Source organism: Trachypithecus francoisi, unplaced genomic scaffold (assembly GCF_009764315.1).
Source record: "Trachypithecus francoisi isolate TF-2019V2 unplaced genomic scaffold, Tfra_2.0 Lachesis_group1, whole genome shotgun sequence".
In the NCBI taxonomy this organism is placed as follows: Eukaryota; Metazoa; Chordata; class Mammalia; order Primates; family Cercopithecidae; genus Trachypithecus; species Trachypithecus francoisi.
In genome coordinates this window covers 169,856,267-169,877,172 of record NW_022681454.1, presented here as the reverse complement: position 1 = coordinate 169,877,172, position 20,906 = coordinate 169,856,267, and the positions used below count along the sequence as shown (strand labels likewise).

The 20,906-nt window shown below is 36.4% G+C and overlaps 1 protein-coding gene across 2 annotated transcripts in view; it reads left to right on the top strand.

The window, feature by feature from the left end:
- The first annotated feature begins 1,223 nt into the window (after positions 1-1,223).
- Positions 1,224-20,906, top strand: part of ASB5 (ankyrin repeat and SOCS box containing 5) — a 64,310-nt gene continuing 44,627 nt past the window's right edge. Inside the window, exons 1-2 of one of the 2 annotated variants that reach the window (XM_033215740.1) lie at positions 1,224-1,279; positions 5,647-5,931. In XM_033215740.1, coding sequence (XP_033071631.1) covers positions 1,225-1,279; positions 5,647-5,931 — 340 coding nt within the window. In that variant the 5' untranslated portion in view covers position 1,224. Of the gene's footprint in view, positions 1,280-1,935; positions 1,972-5,646; positions 5,932-20,906 lie in introns of those variants that run through there. The other variant, XM_033215741.1, reaches the window with a different exon arrangement.

The window sequence follows — 20,906 nt, the reverse complement described above, 5'->3', positions numbered from 1 at the left end:
TTACCTTCTTTTAGTCTGTTTCTTCATCTGTTGTACAGAAAGGATAATGATACCCACTTCATAATTTCTCTTTATAAGGACTCCAGAAAATATAAATACATCAGGGTTTTTTTTTTCCATACAAGTGAGAGAGACCTTCAATTCAAATTGATTTGATTAACAACAGCAAAAATGACTTTATTACTTCGTATTACTGTCAAATCTATATTACTGTCAGATTAGCTACTTCAGGTGCGACTAACTAGATCCAGGTGCTCAAATGAAGGTACTGTGATGCTGCCTTTCCAAATCTCAGCCATGCTCTTCTTTTTATTGGCTTAATTCCTGGGCGAGCTATTTCTTTACTGTCAATTATACCTCCAGTGTCTTTAAGCTTAGATCTTGCTATCTTAGCCTCCCCTGCAGAGGATGACTGCTTTTTCCAAAACTCCAGCAGAAGTCCCGGAAATATCTTTCTTGGCTAGTTTTGGTCAAGTATCCTTCTTTCTCTAGAGCCAAGAGATCAAGTACATGGACTTATGTTGGGCAAGATATGATCCTTTAAAGAAATGCTTGGTTTACAAGAAAAGAAAAAAACAAATTCCCAACATTTCATTCTAATAAACTGTGTAGAAAATTGCTTGGCATATAGTAAGAATTTTAATGATTTTAAGAAATCTATTTTTTAAACTCTTATATATGCAGAACTACCAGCTTTCAGCCAAGTTTTTCTGGACAACATATACATGAATAAAGCTCATTTAACCTAAAGCAATTTCTAGTTAGGGCAGATCTCAATATGTGATGTTTGATGTAACTCGATTTTTAGGATAAAGGCTATTCTGTGTTTTGGGGAAAGCTAGTGAATTTTTCCAAAGAGCCTGGATGCAATCTAAGTTAATGACCCTTTTTGTGGCTAAATACCTTTTTTATGGATTATCATAATGCTAGCAGAAATTACTCTTTTGTTCCATCATACTGGAAGAATGGCAAGAGATCAAACACAGGAATTTCCCCCCCAGTAGGATAGTCCGACAAAATAGCTCTCACCCAAGCTTTCCCCAGCCAACACTATAAATAATAATTATTTGATAATTATCATCTCTAAGAGAGCTTATCCTGCATCAATAATTATGGTTATCTCATAGAAACCTGAGACATCAGTGTCTATAGTTCTGTTGTGAATGTATTAATTGTCTATGACAAAAGCATTATGTCATAATATCTAAGTCTGCATCAGGAGTTATGAAAATGTGTTTTGCCTTTTTAAAGTATCTATTTCCATTAGTGCAGCTTGGGGGTAAGTGAAGATAAACAGGATATACTGAATGGAGATAAGGCTAAATTCGGTTTTTCATTCTCTTTAAGGAATTCAATTTGAAGTGTAAACACTGCTGTTTTCATTTCAAATTCCCATGTATTCTGAACATCTAGGGGCTTCACTTGCCTATTTTTTTTTCTCATGAGATTTCACAAAACAAAATAAAAAAATGAGGATTATGTTTTCAGTAGTGTTTTAAATGCAATAGTGAATAGATTACCGTGACAACTTGCATAATTTTTCTCTTTCCTTTTATCAGCCATCATTAACCTTCAAATTTATGGGTAAATGACCTTTCTGAGTTTGTATTCACTGCATACAAATAATCCTCAACAACCTATTCCAGGGCTAGGAACCTGTCTGCCATTATGCTGAATATTAGCAACCTTGCTGTTTGAAATGTATCCCTGTGGTTTTGTTTTTTGGAATATTAGGAATAAAAAAAGTCACTTAGAGACTTTAGATATCTACCAGAGAATTAAAAATTACATTTTTTTAAAAGGGTGGGCCAGTGGCTCATGCCTGTAGTCCCAGCTACTACAGAGGCTGAGGTGGGAGGACTGCTTGAGCCTGGGAGGTCGAGGCTGCAGTGAGCTGTCATCATGACACCGCACTCAGCCTGGGTGACACAGCAAGACCCTGCCTCAAGAGGAAAAAAAAAGTCATCGAAGGTGGGTCACTATATTTCCCCTCTGTTAAGATTTAGCAACTGGAAAGCACTAGAAATAGGCACTTTTTATTATATCCCATTGATATTTTCAATCTAATAGCTTGGATCAATACTGTAGCTAAGTCAAAACAGTTTAGTCCCATAATCTCTAGACGCACAATTCCCTCTTTTATGAAAATTTAAAGGCTATCTGGTTATGTTTGAAAGTCATTTTCCTATTCAACTTCTGAGTGACGTGAAACTAAGTCCCTAAAACACAGCAACAATTCATATAGTACCCTGAGACACTGAAGAGAAGAGTAAGCAAGAGACTAGAAAAGAGGAAGGTGGGGAGTCCCAGGGGTCAGCTGTGCAGTCTCTTCTCTGATACCTGCATGGAGGTGAGAAAAAGAAGCACCTAGAAAGGTGACAGGAGGAGGAAAGCCAGGGAGCCTTTGTTCTTTGGGAATTGCTGTAAGGATCATTCCCTTAACACTGATGTCCTGATTCCCACTCCATTATTTTATTAAAATACTAAGTTGAAGGTCATCAGTGAACTTCTGGCCAGACTCAACATACTTTCCTTTGTCCTCATCCTTTTATTAGGTTGGTGAAAAAGTAACTGCGATTTTTGCCATTAAAAGCAATTGCAAAAACCGCAATTACTTTTACACCAACCTAATAGTTCTTAATCATTGGACCCTGCCTTGAACACTCAATGTTTTTTAATGTACTAACTCTCGACTACCTTACTTGACTTTCTCTCTGTTGTTTTAGTGGAAACCACTCACCAACACATAGCTTTGAATAGACCAACAGTATTAGCCCCTCTCTCTTTATTCCCACTTAGTAAACGCACACAAAGTTCCATCTAATTTAATCGTCGTAGCATGTATGCAGCTTACTGGAGTAATTGGGTTCCCAATCACATATAATCTTGTATGATCTCTTCTGTGTGTGTCGGGGGCAGGGGCAGTATGTGTATGCATCTGTGAATCTGTGTGACTGTCTCAGTCTCTGTATGTATGAGTTGTATTTGCTCAATCACATTGTAAGTGCTTAAAAATAGAAAATTTTAGAGGCAACTTGAGCATGTATTTTATGTTCAAATAGTGCTGTTCTTTATAATGAACTTTTACAGGTCTCTAAAGCTCTCTGAGCCCAACTTTTCTCATCTTTAAAATGTGAATAATAATGTCCACCCCTAAGATGAAATAAATTCATAAATAAATAAATATATGTGTGTAGCATCCAGTATACCCTCAATAAATGATTTTTCCTATGTTTTAACTTTTCTCACATCACCCATTCTAGTAATACAATGTTGAGTTCAGTTTCAACATTTTAGTTTGACTGACTGATCGAAGCTAACAAGATCAGGAAAGTTGAGACGTACTGAGCTAATCAACTAGAGCTTGCTACCACAGTCTTTCAACATGGTATATTATAAAAACATTTATCTCAGTAAGTTACTTCAATGACTAATCAATATTTTATTTTCCTGAGGAAATGAAAATTCCAGGAAAATAGATGCACAATACTTTTAATGTGGTTATATGTCTTTTAAATATTAACAGATTTGTTCATAGTGTTATTTGGAAGGGTTTATAATATGAAAAATACAGCATCTAATTTCCACTTGAAGAATTTTTATTCAGTAATTAACAGACTCAGAGATGGTAAAATTTGCTGAGGGAAAGTATACCAACAGAACATACAAATGGGAAACAAGTAATTCATAAAAACAAAACCTGATGTCTTGACATAAAATCCTAAATATTATACTGTAGTTTTTTGTACCAGTAAAACTAGATGTATTTAAACTTAATGCACCAATGATTCCAGGCTTAGTGAAATGAAAATGTTACTTAACCCCAAAGAATCCAGGCTCCTGATTAGCTCATGCAAAGACAATTATTTGTAATAGCACTTACCGGTAAAGAGAAAGGACTGAAACCTTAGATGGGCACAAAGACGTGACTAAGGCGGGTTTTATTTCTGATCCTGAAGCATTGAAGGGGAAGTCTGCAGTGACTCAGAGCACTGTGATGGCCCAGCTGTCCACGGACATACCTCTCCAGTGTGGAGTCAGGCATCACCATGCCAGAGGGAGGACTCACCGTAGAAGCATCAGCATGTATTGACTCAGCTGACACAGTCTTACCAGTAGTGAAAGAGAGGAACATTTTGTTAATCTTCTATTTGAAGTTAATTTTTACTGATTTCCAAAGCACATATGAAATGGCACACTGGGTCTAATGAATGTCTGCCTCTGAAAATCATACCAGGGGCCATTTTCATAAGAAGCTTGGTAATTTCTTTCTAATATATAGATCTAATTATTATTATTATTTTTTTTCTGAGAGCCATTCATTCACTGGGGAAAGAAGCAGCCTGCTTTATTTGACATATTTATTTTACAGCCATTTCTCCTGTGTTGGAATGTGTCAGGTAAATCTGTCCAATCAGTTAACATACTCAGCATAAAATGGATACACCGAGGGAGAGAAGCACACAACACTTACTAGGATGACCAGTCATAGATATTGTCTCCTTATTCCAAGAACGGACACTTCTATTTTCTTATGGTTGTTATTTTTTGTTATTTTGGAACTTCTCAAATGAATTAGGCAGCAAATACCACAATCGACAGGTCCCAAACCCGGTCATAGAAATATGTAACTCAACTCCCTGTAAGAAATGATATTTAGTATTTTGGCAGATCATTTTTGGCTTAAATGCCAAAATGTTGCTGTTTTATGTCATTTTCTTAATAATTTATTTTATTTCTCTTTTAAAATATGACTTGCCTAAGGATACCTATATACAGACGCATTTCATTAATGAATAAAACATATTGGGGTTAGCAAAGATTATAGCCCTAAAAAGTATATTGTTTTCCTTGGTTTTGGAGAGTCTTGATGAAACGCATATGTTTACCTGATAATCCTTCTGGATGTGTCTTTTCTGACACCTCCCTCCCAGGATTACATGCTTCCTCTTTCTGCTCCCTTAATAACTGTTTTTACCTGCTTTATATTTACCTGATTTCTTTTCCGTTTCCTCTGCTAGACTCTGAGTTCCTTGTGGCATGGACCATTCTACTTGCCTTTGTCTCTTCAAAATCTAGCAAAGCCTTTGACACATACCAAGTTCTTAAAAACTGTCCACTGGATGAGGGAAACGTGTTAAATTATTAATCTGTGATGTTCCAGTGTCATGACTTGTAAGAAAAATGTTTATTTCTAAAACAGTAAAAACAAAATAATTGGTTAATCTGATGAGTGGTCATTAAGATACAAGCCATGGACTGTTTACGGATTTAGCTCATGGTCTACAAATAGTACAGTGCCATTTTAAAGCCTTAAAGGATAGATAACTTTACTTGATATTATGAATATCATTTACATTAACAATGGGAACCCCATACACTGTCTTCAAATTGTTCTTGATAACTAAATATATCAAATGGAAAGGATATGCGTATATATTTCAATATCTGGATTTTTAAATTTGGAGCACAGAGGTGGAGTATCATTTTATATTGAGAATGGAAAGTCAGGAGACTTGCGACACGTGATACAATTGCTTCCATGGAATATTTTCAGACCAATAGGAGTTTGCGAAGAACTTTTATGGGCTGTATAAATATTTTGAGCTGTAGGCATCATTACCAGCTGATATTTTCTTTCCTCAGGACCAGCTGTTCAGGAGCATCCCGGACGAGAGCCAGGCACATTTGAGACTTGGATCCAACTAAAGATAGCCACAGATTCTTCTGCAGCAATGTCGGTGTTGGAAGAAAATCGGCCATTTGCTCAACAATTATCCAATGTCTACTTTACAATACTTTCGCTGTTCTGTTTTAAGCTTTTTGTGAAAATCAGCCTTGCCATCCTCAGTCATTTCTACATTGTGAAAGGCAACCGCAAGGAAGCAGCAAGGATAGCAGCTGAATTTTATGGAGTAACCCAAGGACAAGGTATGTTTGTGATAATCCTCTCTTGTTTCAAGTGGAGTTTAACTTTCATTTGATCCATAATTACATGTTTTCTTTTTAGACTGCTTCAAGGTAAATATGTTATAAACTTTTGTTAAGGGAAATACTTATAACACTTCATGGCTTTATAAAGAGGAAAATTACTTTTTTATGTAAGTGTTTGGGTTAAAATCAAGGTATCATTGCAAAAGAGATTAAGGGAGGCATACTATATATATAATAGGAATATATATATTATATATATAATAGGAATATATATATATATTCCTATTAAGAAACATTTTAAAACGTTAAACATTTTATTTGCCAAGTCATAGTATTAGAGATTAGAAGTAATTGACTGCACTTCAGTCATCCTTTAATGTGTACCTGGATTGTGTAATTTTAAATCAAATCTTTAGTTATATGTAAAATAATTATTATCAAAAAGAGGGGATTTCAAGATTTGGTTTCTCACAACTTTAATAAGATAACCATTTGACTCTAAAATAAAGCACACACAAAAAGAAGATTGATGGTATGCATTTTTCTGATGGAATTGTTATTGCTCACCTCAGTTTGTAAAACATTGATTATAAAAGGATAGAAACATAATTAATAAATTTTATATGTGTGCAGCCAAGTGCATCCATGTTCTTTAGAAGAAATTGTGGTATGAAACCAAATGAGAAACAATATTACCCGTAGACTTCAAAAGGTTGTAAAACCATTTAGGTTCTATTGGGTCGATACTCTAAAAAGTAAAAATGATTCATATGGCAGGCTTTAAAGTGCCATTTTTTAATTCTCATAGTCTTCAGATTCATTTCTGATTTGAAAATCAATAGGCATGCATGAATATTTGTAGCCCAAATACCTCCAAAACAACTTAAATTGTCAGACTTGAAATTTACTGTCACACAATTTAAACACGTAAACTTGAAAGAAAAATCACTTAGAGTAGAAAGCTTGCCTTCTTAAAATCCATGTTCCTACATTTTTCAACGTGGGATGCGACTCATTTTAAAATCTAGGTTAGTCTATTGGTACATGGAAAGTTGAGTAAAAGTGGAAAATCCTTTTTAGTGTATGAGGTAGATAATGAGTACATTTTTCCTGAGGAAGATTGCAATTTTGCAACATGGGGAATTGATGTTCTCATTCAAAATGAGGAAAATTTTAATGTTCATAAGAATCTCTTGTAGGGAAGATAAAATCTCAAGTAAATAGGCAGTATTTAACCCTTTACCTACCACCTCTGCCTTAGAACAGAGAGAACTATAGTTTATGTATTTATTTATTTTCCTGGAGACTGGGGCTCACATTGTTGCCCAGGCTGGAGTGTAGTGGCTTAATTCTCACTGCATCGTTGAACTCCTAGGCTCAAGGGATCATCTGGCCTTAGCCTCCTAAGTAGCTAGGACACACAACCATGCCTGGCTAATTTTATTCTTTGTAGAGACAGAGTCTCAACATTGTCCACCTCAAGTGTGGTCTCAAACTCCTGGGCTCAAGCGATCCTCCTGCCTCAGCCTCAGAAAACTCTGGAATTACAGGTGTGAGCCTCCGTGCCAGGCCTGAACTGTATTGAAATGTGACATATACACTATGTGATTCATCTGTACTAAAACATTTAGTTGGCAAATGGAATATTTGTGTACAAAATAGCAAACATAGAAAACTGAATTTTAAAACAAAAGCCATATTTGCAGATACACGAGTAAACAGCTTGCACGATCGTAAGGTGGTAAAATTTACCCTCACAGGCAGCCTGTAGCACATTACTTCATAATCAAATCTTGTCTATGTGTTATGAGAATTGCTTTACATTGACACATGAAATATTGCCTAAACAGAAGAAACTTTTTTGTGGGTTGAAAAGGGTTTTAGAGGGGGCCATGGAAGCTCCTTTTTGTACATGTTTTCAAATAAAAAGAAACACTCATCCCCTCATTAGACAGATCTTAGTGTACTTACACTGGGAAATCATGGGAATATACGCAATGGTTTCCACGTTCCCATATACTTTTAGGATTCTATTTTAAAATAAATTAGAACTCTAGGATTTTTTGTCTCAAGAAGGAAAGAAGAAAGGAAATCGGTATCAATTAATAGGAGACACTTTTCCTGGAAATATAAAATGGAAGCAAAGTTTTAAAAATTTTGTTTTGTGTTATTTTTAATATTAGATCTATTTAACAAAAATTTCTCCTCTAATATCATGCATTAATCTGTATATGAAACAATACAGTATAGTATTATAATTTTTATTCAATGTAAGCATAATTTGTTTCCAATTTTATTTTAACATTAAGAGACAAATCAGGTACCTTATAAAACTCTTTCTTAATCTTCTACTTCTAAGCATTCATTCTTGCTTGCCCAAGAAAATTATTACTTTCTCCATTTCAACATAGTTTTTTCTTTTATTTACTATAAGTAAATTATTTTTAAATTCTGTTTGTATCTTTATAAGTCACTAATTAGGCTTAATTATCTGTGTTTAATCCAACAATTTCCTCCTTCCTGGGAGAGATTATCACCTTCATTCCCCTTTGAATTGGGTTTCTCATTCCTACTTTCAAGGCTTAGCCAGACTGCTCCCCAACATTTCTGATGTGGAGTTGCCAAATTCCATGAAATAAGAGATGGTGTGTATATTTTCATGTCTTTCATAATCACAGAAGACCCTGTTGACAACATTCTGGATGCCCTCCCCATGAGCAGTAGTACTTTGGTGTGAAATAAAAGGAACTGTTATCTGTCTTAGATATTATTGCCAATCAGCTGATTGTATTAGACAAATAATCTGTGTTTTTTTTTTTTTTTTTTTTTAAGCTCTTTCCTATCAGGCTTGAGACCAAGGTATGATTACCCATGAGAATGCTGAAAAGCTAAATGGTATCTAAAATAGCTTAAGATATTTCTTTCTTGATCCTTTTGCTGTTTCATTAAACTTTACAAATCTATCTTTTCATCTCTACAGACTTTTATCATCCTCATCATATTGCAGGGGTCTATTCTTTGCTTTGCTTTTTTGTATAACTACCTCCTGTATCATCCTTGCTGCTAAGTGTTCTGATTACAGTCTTTATATATCAGAGGCCTAGTCTATTCTTGAAGCTAACTCTAGACTTTGAAACTGACAGGGAGACTACCAGGCTTTGAAGGCTATATTGAAATATTAAACAGTGTACAGAGAGAATGAGGATGTGGAGAAATGTATTAATTTGGTGAAATCATACCAAAGGCCTAGAAGAAGCCATTAACTACTTGACACCCAAAGATACTTCAAGAGGCAGCTCTTCTCTTCTGTTAAGGGCAATACTTTTCAAGTTCTGTGTTAGACTCTGAAGAAGTTTAGCAGTTTTTGCTACAAATGGACAGGACAAGTTCTAAGCATTGATTTTTTTGAGCACCCTTGATATCAAGACCCTGAGGATACGGTATACATAAAAGGCAAAATGTATTGTTCTCATCCTTAAGTTTATATTCTAATTGAGGAGATAGGATATCTACAGGTAATAGTCACTTTCCAGAATACTCACTACCAAATGGCTCTAAAGAATGAATGGGTCATTTTCCAATTTGTACTTTCAGAGATATCTTAAAAGAGGAGGCAGATCTTGAGGTGACTCCAGGAATGAGTGAGGTGTGGATTTATGGGTGCACATGGACTGTTGGGAGTCAGTAGATTTGGCTGGAGTGGAGAGTTCATGCAGTAGAAAAGTAATAATAAGTTGGGCCCAGATGTAAAGGAATTTGAATGCCATGCTAAACAATTGAGACTTAACTTTGAAGGCAGTAGGCATCATTGAAAGTTTTTGGTATGAAAGAAGGTGGGAAAATAAAAAAGGGTATGTATTAAACCATAATTTAAAGTAGATTTCTCTAGTAATATTCTTTGGAGTTGGATGAGACAGATTTGAAATAAGTTGACCGATTAGGACCTTGCCGTGAGGAGATGAGGACCTAGACTAGTTTGGTAATGGTGGTATGGACAGAAAACAAAGAATGACAACAAAAAATAAACAAAGAAAAAGAAAAGAAGAAAGAAAGAATGTGATGATACCTGTAAATAGCATTCAAATAGCCTTTAAATTGGCAGAAAGAGCAAATGTTACCTTAGAGTAACATTTTAACATATTATTTTTTTCTTTTTAACATAGCTTTTTCTCCCAGAGTTAGATACTAACATGCCAATCAGAAGATTGATTAGCCACACAGGTCAAGTCTGCAGCCTCCAGCCAAGGCCACCCCTTGAAAGTGGACCCTTAGAGCTTGGTGAGTCTGGTAGGTTACATACCTATCCCTACTGGGAAATATCAAGGTAAATCAGGAAGTAATAGAATTATAATCTGATTTCTAGTCTTGCATTTGATTTATTTAATGTATTCTTTTCGTTCCAATTTATATTTTTAAGCACCAAGCCTTATGATTATGACTTGGCTCCAATCTCAATCTGCCCACAGAAAGAAAATGTGCCAACTTGCCCTCAGGACTGTTTTAGTCCATCTGGCATTTGTAGGTCTTGTTGCAAATTAATACATTTGCATCTTGATATCAATCAACAGTATTTTGTGTTTGTGGAGTTGTAAGTCCATTTCTGAGATGTAAATTTGCTCCAGCCTTGCTGACAGATTTCTGAGCCTGCAAGGCCATGGACCAAATTTTGGATTGTGGAAAATTCATCAAGATAACGCATCTCTATGAGGCTGCTTGAGAAACAATCTGGTGACACCCAAGCTCTTCAGGCGCTCCTTTCACGGTTGAGATTTTATGTAGAATACACAACACATGTAAAATCATCGTATAGAATATTTATGCTTGTGATTTCATAAGTTTTATTTTAGAGTTGCCATTAATCATGAATTTTTTTTTTGGTCAAGTCTGTGGTAGACACTTGGAAATAGGTCATAGTATAAATGTGTGACCTTAAGCTGAATGGCAGGTGAACTTGGCATTTTGGAGAATAGCGTAACCTGGATAAGAAAAGCAGCTAGAATTTGATGTAACATCTTTCTTTCTCCATAAATAAACTCCATCCTAGGTTTAAAGCCAACTTTAGGAATTTAGCTTTACAGCCAGTGCTAGCAATAGAAGCAGTAGCATTCTTTATACCTGTTTCTGAGGAGCAAGTTATTTCATGTGACTTTTGGTGCTGCTGGTTACCTGTGCATGAGATTAGTTATCTTAGGGACATTCTGAGAATTTCAGCAAAGAATCTGTAGTGAATCTGTAGGATGACTTATTAATAATATCTTTATTATATAAAGGTAAATATTCTCAATATGTGGAAGTTTTTGGACACATTTTCTACCTGTAGGTGGAACAACTCCAGAGAATAATAACTGGAATCGATAGAACTATTCTTGTATGACAAAATACATGGCATTATACCCAAAAGTGCTACTACTTTTTTTTTCAAAGAGGTTCTAATTTTGGCCAAGCGCTACTTTTTCAGAAATGCCTAAACACTTTTGTGGAAGAAACCACTATAATCCTGCAAATTAAAAATGAAATCTGGGAACAAAGTTCCAAGTTTAGAAAAGACTTTGTTAAATTTTAATGTATTAATGCTTTTCCTCTCCTTATTCATTTTATGTTGCTATAAAGGAATAGCTGAGGCTGGGGAAAGAAAACAGGTTTATTTAGCTAATGATTCTGGTGGCTGCTGAGGTCCTCAGGCTGTTTTCACTCATGACTAAAGGGAAGGGGAGCCAACATGTGCAGAGATCACATGGTAAGAGAGGACTCAAGAGAGAGAGTGGGGGCAGGTGTGTGTGCTTTTCAACAACCAGAACTCTCAGGAACTAATAGAGTGAGAACTCACTCAGCACCAAGGGAGGGAGGGCAAGCGTTAATGTATCCATGAGGGATCCGTCCCCATAACCCAAACATCTTCCATTAGACTATACACCTCCAACATTGAGGATCAAATTTCCACATGAGGTTTGGAGGGGACAAATATCCAAACCATAGCACTTAATAACTTTATATTTGGAGAAATGCATAAATTTTTTAAATTAAAAAAATTGACATTGGTGGTGATAGCTTAGGAAGGATCAGTTTTCCTAGGAATATTCTTATATCTTTTGTTCACCTCTTCCTTCCTTTAATCATTCAATTACTTGCACATTTATTACTTACAACATAATGTACTTACCCAACACTTATTTATGTATCTACCAGGTTAAAAGGCATTGTGCTAGACACTAAGGATAAACTACAGAAACTAACCACTGTCTTTCCCAACAGTGTACACAGTCTAGTGGAAGAAAGACGGATAAGCAAGTAATTTTAAATTACAAGATTAAAGAAGGTGCTATGGGAAGGTTCTATACAGAGAAATGTATGTAGAGCTAAGAATAGTTCTGCCTAGGATATGCCAGTTACACAGAAGCTGTACTAACAATATACACATTCTCTCACACAACTAAGCATGCATCCTTATTCTCAATGCTCAAAAGCTTCCCAATTCCCCACTTTCACTTCCTACCAACTTTTTCACTTCTCAATTTGCTATTTCAGACTAATGTATCTCTTACCTAAAGCTTTATCTTAAACTCAGAGTTTTGTTGTTAAAAGAATTTACTTTTAGGAAGGACACAAGTATGCTTTGTGAAAAATGAAAAATATTTTGATGAAAAAATTTCAAAATGGATTTTGTGTACTTTGACGGGACGTTGATATTGTCAACGTCTTAAATTTTTTACATAGTCAAGATAGTAAAGGAATGAAAACTAGGTCTTAACTTTCTGCTTCTCAATTTACTATCTCTTTTAGAAGACAGTGAATTATTAAAATAAGCTATTTTTCTTATTCATTGCCATAACTGCTATAGCTTTGAATATAGCTTAGTTGAATAAATACTGGGCTATCTACTCTCTTCCTAGCACAATATTGTGTACTACATGCACATATACCAATATATCTATAATATATATAGTATTTAATACCTATAATATATAATACATAACTAATAGATAATAAATATAAATGCATACTATATCGTGTATATAATATCTATATTATATATATGCATATGTTTACCATGTGTGATATATGAGTAAAAGCAGAAGACTTGGATGAGTGGAGCCAAACATTGCAGAAGTAAGACAACCGAAACAGCAAGCAGGTAGAAAATCATATGGTGCTAAAAGGAAAACAGTCAAGTTTTGCAATTGATGTTCTCCTCTAAGTCAGAAAGGGAAGAGATTGAGGTCCTCTGAGACTGTAAGGCACTTCATAAATAAAGCAGAGCTTAAGGCAGAAATCCAAAGGCAGAACATATTTGGTTATGTAGATGTGAAGATGAAACCAAGCTAAATATAAAGAAAAAAAGAGGAAAAGTTTAGAATGTGGAGCCAAACAAGCCTGTTTCATCTGGAGCAAAGGTGGAAGTATAAATGTTAGGGATGAAGAAACATAAGTTGAGTGGTTGATGCTAATGGGAAAAATAAACACACATCTCGAATGATAAATCTAAAAGTCAGAAGTTCTTTTAGGAATTTTCTGATGCTTTTACAGGATTCAGCATATGAAAAAGGGTTGCTAGCTAATGATGGCAATAATTATCACCATAAATATTTTACAAAATACTTGGTATAATGATTTAATATGTCATTATGTGTGTTTCATGAAGTACATCTCAGAGAAGATGGAATACCTCCACAACACTGACTCAGCACTGCACATCCTCAGAGTGGATCCATGGTAATTCTGTGGATTTGGGCAACAATTTTAGCAATTAAGCCCATTTTCTAAACTGCAGAGGAGAGAAGAACAATTATCCCCAGTGACATGAACCATGTCATTAAAAGCAGGTGAAGTATTTGGAACACCTCTTCCTCCAAAGCCACCCTCAAATAATTTTTAAAAATTCAAAAGAAAGCAAGCATTTACTTACAAATGATGTAGAACTTTCGCATTTCTGGCTGGCGCAGTGGCTCACGCCTGTAATCCCAGCACTTTGGGAGGCTGAGGTGGGTGGATCGCGAGGTCAGGAGACCGAGACCATCCTGGCCAACAAGGTGAAACCCCGTCTCTACTAAAAATACAAGAATTAGCTGGGCGTTGTGGCACGTGCCTATAATCCCAGCTACTTCGGAGACTGAGGCAGGAGAATTGCTTGAACCTGGGAGGCAGAGGTTGCAGTAAGCCAAGATTGCTCCACTGAACTGTAGCCTGGCAACAGAGCTAGACTCCATCTCAAAAACAAACAAACAAACAAACAACAGCAAAAACAAAGCAACAACAACAAAGCAAAGCATTATCAGCTGCATAGGGAACAAGTCATTTATTCTTTCCAGCCATCCCTCAGCAATGCTACAAAGCAGACCATTGGCTTTTTAGAGTGGAATTGCCCAAAGAATGTGATGGCAGGGAGGGAGAGGCTTAAGGAGTTTCATAAATTGTTAAATTAATACTGAAAAAATCTTCCAGGTGGTCTGTGATTAAACAAGTCCACTCTGTGAAATTTAGGTTAAAGATGAACATATATGGCCGGGCGCGGTGGCTCAAGCCTGTAATCCCAGCACTTTGGGAGGCCGAGGTGGGCGGATCACAAGGTCAGGAGATCGAGACCATCCTGACTAACACGGTGAAACCCCGTCTCTACTAAAAAGTACAAAAAACTAGCCGGGCGAGGTGGCGGGCGCCTGTAGTCCCAGCTACTCGGGAGGCTGAGGCAGGAGAATGGCGTGAACCCGGGAGGCGGAGCTTGCAGTGAGCTGAGATCCGGCCACTGCACTCCAGCTTGGGCGACAGAGCGAGACTCCGTCTCAAAAAAAAAAAAAAAAAAAAAAAAGATGAACATATATTAGATGATTTTTTTCTCAATCCTCATCCTACAATTCCTCATTGGTTACTATGGAAAAGGATTTAAAAAATCTGCCTTGTATATTTAAGATAGATTAATATCCCATATTTAAGGTAGATTTAAGATTTTTCTAGAAGGCCCTCGGGAGCTGAAAAGCTAGGGTGGTGTGAGGGGACAAGGTCCCCATGGGTCCCCTTCACCCTTTTGAACAGTACAACTCGGCTTTCATAAATCTTCATAAGTTGGGCTTTAAAATAGTAATAATCTTTCTCTGCAAAGAAAGGGATAAAATAATTTTTAAAACTAGACTGTCCCAGTTTATGGAAAATATTATTTGTTACACATATCTTTACAGAACCTAACCATATGATAATATGAGTCATAACTGAGTCTCCTTTCCAAATTCTTTCCTAGGGATTAGATGAGCAGCAAACATTTGGGGCCTGTCAGGCATGAACATAACTATGTGAAACAGCAGGAAGGCATCCTCTCTCTATCAGGGCAGCTAAAATTTCCATGCCACCAGTACCCACTGAGTAAAATAGAAACCTTCAGAAATACATATACTCTTTCCAGAAGGCTTATAATCTTAAACTATGGGTAGAGTACAAACAAACTGAAATTTAACACCAAAATGCCATTCATGTTTTTAAATAGAAGCACTGGCTCACCTCAACTGTCAAGTGTGCAGCGTGATTTAAGTGAAAGCTGACAATGATAAAATTTAAGTTAAGGCCCATCCATTGGAAATCTGCTCTTCACCGTCATAACACCGCAAAGTCCCTTGTTAGTGAATTGAATCAGGTGAGGCTGCCAAAGTGAGAAAGGAAGCAATCCTTCTTCTGAAGCAATCTCAAGACTTCTTCTAAAGCAGACTCAACGCACTACAAGAACTGTTAAATAATGACATTGGAAACAGCGGTGACTTTGGTAGTGACTCAACCCCTCAGTAGCAACTAAATACATTTTTGTTTAGCCGCTGAGGAGATTTATGTGCACTTATGTTTTCCAAATTCTACTTCATTCACTAGAGAAATGGTGTTTCCATCATTCATCAAGTAAAAGTAATAGTTCATTTTTAGAATGAAATGATGCACCTAATGAATTCTTGAATTTGGAAGTTTTGTGTCTCACTTCCATCTTGACCTGTGATCTAGAATCATGAATTTGGAAAAGGAAAAAGTGCTAATTCTTTAGAGCTCAAATACACAGGTCGCAGATCTGTTGCATCCAGGAAAGAATAAATACTTCATTGTAACTCCAAGAACTAAAAGAAAAGGAGTAAAATGAAAACGTAAGCATCTCTCTCCTTCTCTCTCTCCCACCCACCACAGTAATGATGAAAATGCTCAAGTAGAATCCAGTATAGGAGCTAAGTTTTCTGGCTACTTACCGTTACTCAAATAAACCAACAAAACAAGACTGGCTTTGGCTGGAGAAAAAAAAAGCTTTACTGAACATTAAGTCCCAAAGTAATAGTTGCATATCTAATTGGTGTGACATTCCAAGAATGTGAAAAGAAATCTGTTTAAGTAAGCTTAGTATTTGGAGTCTACTGAAACTGATGATAATTTTTTTTGAAAAAACATTTTTATTTGTATTTAGGAAAATTGAATTCAGTGATTGAGATTTTGTAGGTTTAAAGCTCCATTTTAGAAAGCATATACAAAATAACTACAAACCTGGTTCTATAGCATTATAATGAATATTCTATTACTTTTGAAAGACAGTGTTTTTAAGTAGAAGAAAAAAAGCTATGTACTTTATAATTAACCTAAGGCTCGTGAGACAAACCTGTGATTTTTGCCAAATACTTGACTAGAGACTGAATTTTAATGGGCTACAAGAAAGGCAGATCAGTCAAAACTGCTTTTATTATGGAGAAGAAAATTTCAATTTACTAGACGAAAGTCACTTGGTCCTTGAAATAACTCTCAATGGCATGCAGGAAAAACACTGTCTTGAATATTGAAGAAAGTCAGCAAATGGTTGTAGAATGAATAAAAGACCTCAAAAAAAGAGAAAATGGAGGTTAAAAACCCATTGCATACTGCACAATGTTTGACCCAGACATAAATTGTTCCGTTGTGTTTGTAGCATTTTTCTAGCTATGTGATCTCAGGAAAGTCGCTTAACATCTATAGATCTCAGTTTAATGGAGGTATTGATACTACTTGAGGGGATGAGTAGAAATCTTATATGAGATATAATTTATTACCTTAATCACTTACCACAGTGTCTGGTGTAAAGTCAACACTCTATAGATGTTAGCTTTCTATATCATACTTTTTTAAAAAATTCAAAAACAGGCTAGAATTGCCCAAAATTTAGTAACACAGGAAAGCATCAATAGGAAAATACAGTAACGTAACATTCTAATAAATTAACTATGTTTGCCAAATGGTTGCTATAAGCACATAATATAATACCATGACCTTTCTACTCAGCAGGTGTTCTACCCCAGAATCACATTAGCTCTTTAAGTAGATCGTTTCAGAAGTCAGCTTTATTTGTCTGCAATATAACAATTCATTGAAGCTCTGAAGAGCTCAGTAAGTTGTCATTTTTTGGGGGTAGTAACTGGAATAAGCAGAATTCCAACCCAGATTCCTCTTCCACTCTATGCTCTTTCTCACTGAATAATCACAGGGTGAGTGGCAAAATCAAAGCCTCGTATGCATGAGGTCTCTGTGCCTTCCATGCGCCTTGTCGACTGGCCCTTTCTATACAAAAGGAAAAATATTGCAGAACTGTAACTATTTTAAAAGATAAAAATACAAAGCTTGCCCAAAATAAGCCATTTATTTTATGCCTTTAAGACTCAAGGTATGATTTTGCAGATACTCCCTCTGATACAAAGGAAAGTAAGACATTCTGAGCCATTCCATAGGATTGGAGCAAAGTAATGCAGAGTTTGGTTAGTGTGACCAGGAGCCAGGAAGAATGTTAAGGTTGGGAAGGCTAGCTTAGAGTTGGGAGTTTTAAAATTACCTGCAGAAATTTCTTCTACAATCTTATTCTGTTGAGAAGGCTAGCTCAGAGTTGGGAGTTTTAAAATTACCTGCAGAAATTTCTTCTACAATCTTATTCTGTTGAGAAGGCTAGTTCAGAGTTGGGAGTTTTAAAATTACTTGCAGAAATTTCTTCTACAGTCTTATTCTGTCCAAGAAACTTTTCTTGACAGAAATTCTTCAAACAGAAATGTTTTCCTGGGCGCATTTGGTCAAATACCTAGTCGTGGCTGTCCTGTGGGAAAGCCTGGGTTGCTCTGAAAGAATTCTGTGATGAGTTACATAACAGCATGTAGCAATGGCAAGTGTTGGCAAATTCTTGGCTCTCCCTTATAATCAGTGCCATAGAAAGAGTCAAAGCTGCTTAATTAACCTCCAGCACACAACAAAGCACCAGATAGTAATGTCCTCTGCCAAACCATCCTTCTTAAAAGCCTCTTGTCCTTTTGTTTTCTTTTCTCATAATCCCTGGCAGCTGAAAGGGAAAGACAAAATCTAATGACATCATTCACAACAAAGAACTGAGTCAGCTAGTTCAGGGATTTTCCTGTCTTCCTTTATTTTCTCTGCTTCTTTCTGCCAGCTGGTCTCTTCAGGAAGTAACCAAAACATAGTTTTTCTTTTCTCTTTTTTCTTTTTCTTTTTTTCTTGGAGTGCAGTGGTGTGATCATGGCTCACTGCAACCTCTGCCTCAGGCTCAAGCAGTCCTCCCACCTCAGCCCCCCATGTAGCTGGGACTACAAGTGCAAGCAACTATGCCCAGCTAATTTTTGTAGTTTTTGTGGAGACGGGTTTCACCATGTTGCCCAGGCTGGTCTCAGATTCCCGAGGTCAAGCCTATCAACTGCTTCGGCCTCCCAAGTGCTAGGATTACAGGCATGAGCCTCCACACCTGGCAAAACATAGTTTTCCGTGTCATATCTTACAGAAAGTATTTTTCCTTATGAGAAAAAAGAAAAACAAACCATTTAAAAATAAGCAGAGTATATTTGGAAATAAAGATGTGGAATTATCTCATAGAATCATTGAAAGACCTCAAACTTGAATTCATATTTTCAATTATCTGGAGCCCTATGCACAGGTTTACAAAGTACCCATCCTAGAACTGAGGCTTCCAGGAACACTTGTGCCTTTACCAGGCCATTGCAAAGTCTGTCTGAAGGTGGCTAAGCCTCCAATGAGAAAATAATAAAATGCAAATAATGATTTTTGTATTCTTTCTTCACTATGAGACCATTATACCATAAATGTTAACAATCGGGAACAAAATTGTAATCAAAACAGTAGGAAAATTAATGCTCTTAGTTGCAAGATCTGAGATGCTAGCTTTCTCCTATGTGATGTATGGGCAGGTGTGAATCTCAGCCTCAAGTCAGAAATGAGGTTTTACTACTCAACGCTTGGCAGGAATATGATAAAGGACGAAGAACTCTCTCAAAATGGAATATCTTATGGTGAACTGCAAACTTGAGAGTAATGTTTTTGAGTAACACAGCCATATACGACAGCCCCTAGAATGTTTAGGACATAGCTCAGTCTTGCTAGTCTCTAATAGACTCTTAAGGAATAACGTTAATAATACAATAATGACCTTTTGTTCTCTGAGATTATAGAAATCCAGTTCTGCGTGATAATACCAGAATAGTAGTGCTCTAACAGAATTGCTATTTTTCTTTCTTTTTGAAAATAATTTCAACCTTTATTTTAGATTCAGGGGATACAGGTTTGTTACCTGGGTATGTTGTATGATGCTGAGGTTTGGGTTACAATTGATCTCATCACCCAGGTACTGAAGATACTACCCAGTAGTTAGTTTTTCAACCCATCCCCCCCTCTCTGCCTCCCTCTCTAGTAGTCCCCAGTGTCTATTGCTGCCATCTTTATGTCCATGAGAACACATTGTTTAGCTCCCACTTATAAGTGACAACATGTAGCATTTAGTTTTCTGTTCCTGCATTAAGTTGCTTAGGATAATGGCCTCCTGCTGCATCCATGTTGCTGCAAAGGACATTATTTTGTTCTTTTTTATGGCCGTGTAGTATTCCATGATGTGTATATACCATATACTCTTTATCCAATCCACTGTTGATGGGCATCTAGGTTTAATCCACATATTTACTCTTGTGAATAGTGCTGTGATGAATATACAAAGTGCATGTGCCTTTTTGTTAGAACAATTTCTTTTAGGTATATACCCAGTAATGGGATTGCTAGGTTGAATGGTAGTTCAACTCTTAGTTCTTTGAGAAATCTCCAAACTGCTTTCCACAGCAGCTGAATTAATTCACGTTTCTACCAACGTTGTATGACCATTCCCATTTCTCCACAGCTTCCCCAGCATCTGTTGTTTTTTGACTTTTTAATAACAACTCTTCTGACCAATGTGAGATGGTATCTCATTGTGGCTTTTTGTTTTTGTTTTTGTTTTTTGCTTGTTTGTTTGTTTGTTTTGAGATGGAGTCTTGTTCTGTCACCCAAGCTGGAGTGCAGTGGCGCGATCTTGGCTCACTGCAACCTCCACCTCCTGGGTTCAGGTGATTCTCCTGCCTCAGCCTCCTGAGTATCTGGGATTACAGGCGCGTGCCATCCAGCCAGGCTAATTTTTGTATTTTTAGGAGAGACGGGGTTTCACCATGTTGGTCAGGCTGATCTCAAACGCTTGACCTTTTGAACCACACACCTCAGGCTCCCAAAGTGCTGGGATTACAGACATGAGCCACCACACCTGGCCCTCATTGTGGTTTTGATTTGCATTTCTCTGATGATTAGTGATATGGAGCATTTTTTCATATATTTGTTGGCCACTTGTATGTCTTCTTTTGAGAAGTGTCTGTTCATGTCTTTAGCCCATTTTCTAATGGGGTTATTTGTTTTTTGCTTGTTGAATTAAGTTCCTTATAGATTCTGGACATTAGACCTTTTTGTTAGATCCAAAGTTTGTGAATATCTTCTTCCATTCTGTAGGTCACTTGTTTACTCTGTTAATAGTTTCTTCTGCTGTGCAAAACTTTAGGTTCCATTTGTCTTTTTTTTTTTTTTTTTTTGCAAATGCTTTTGAGGGCTTAGTCATAAATTCTTTCACAAGACTGATGTCCAGAATGATGTTTTCGAGGTTTTATTCTAGGATTCTTATAGTTTGAGGATTT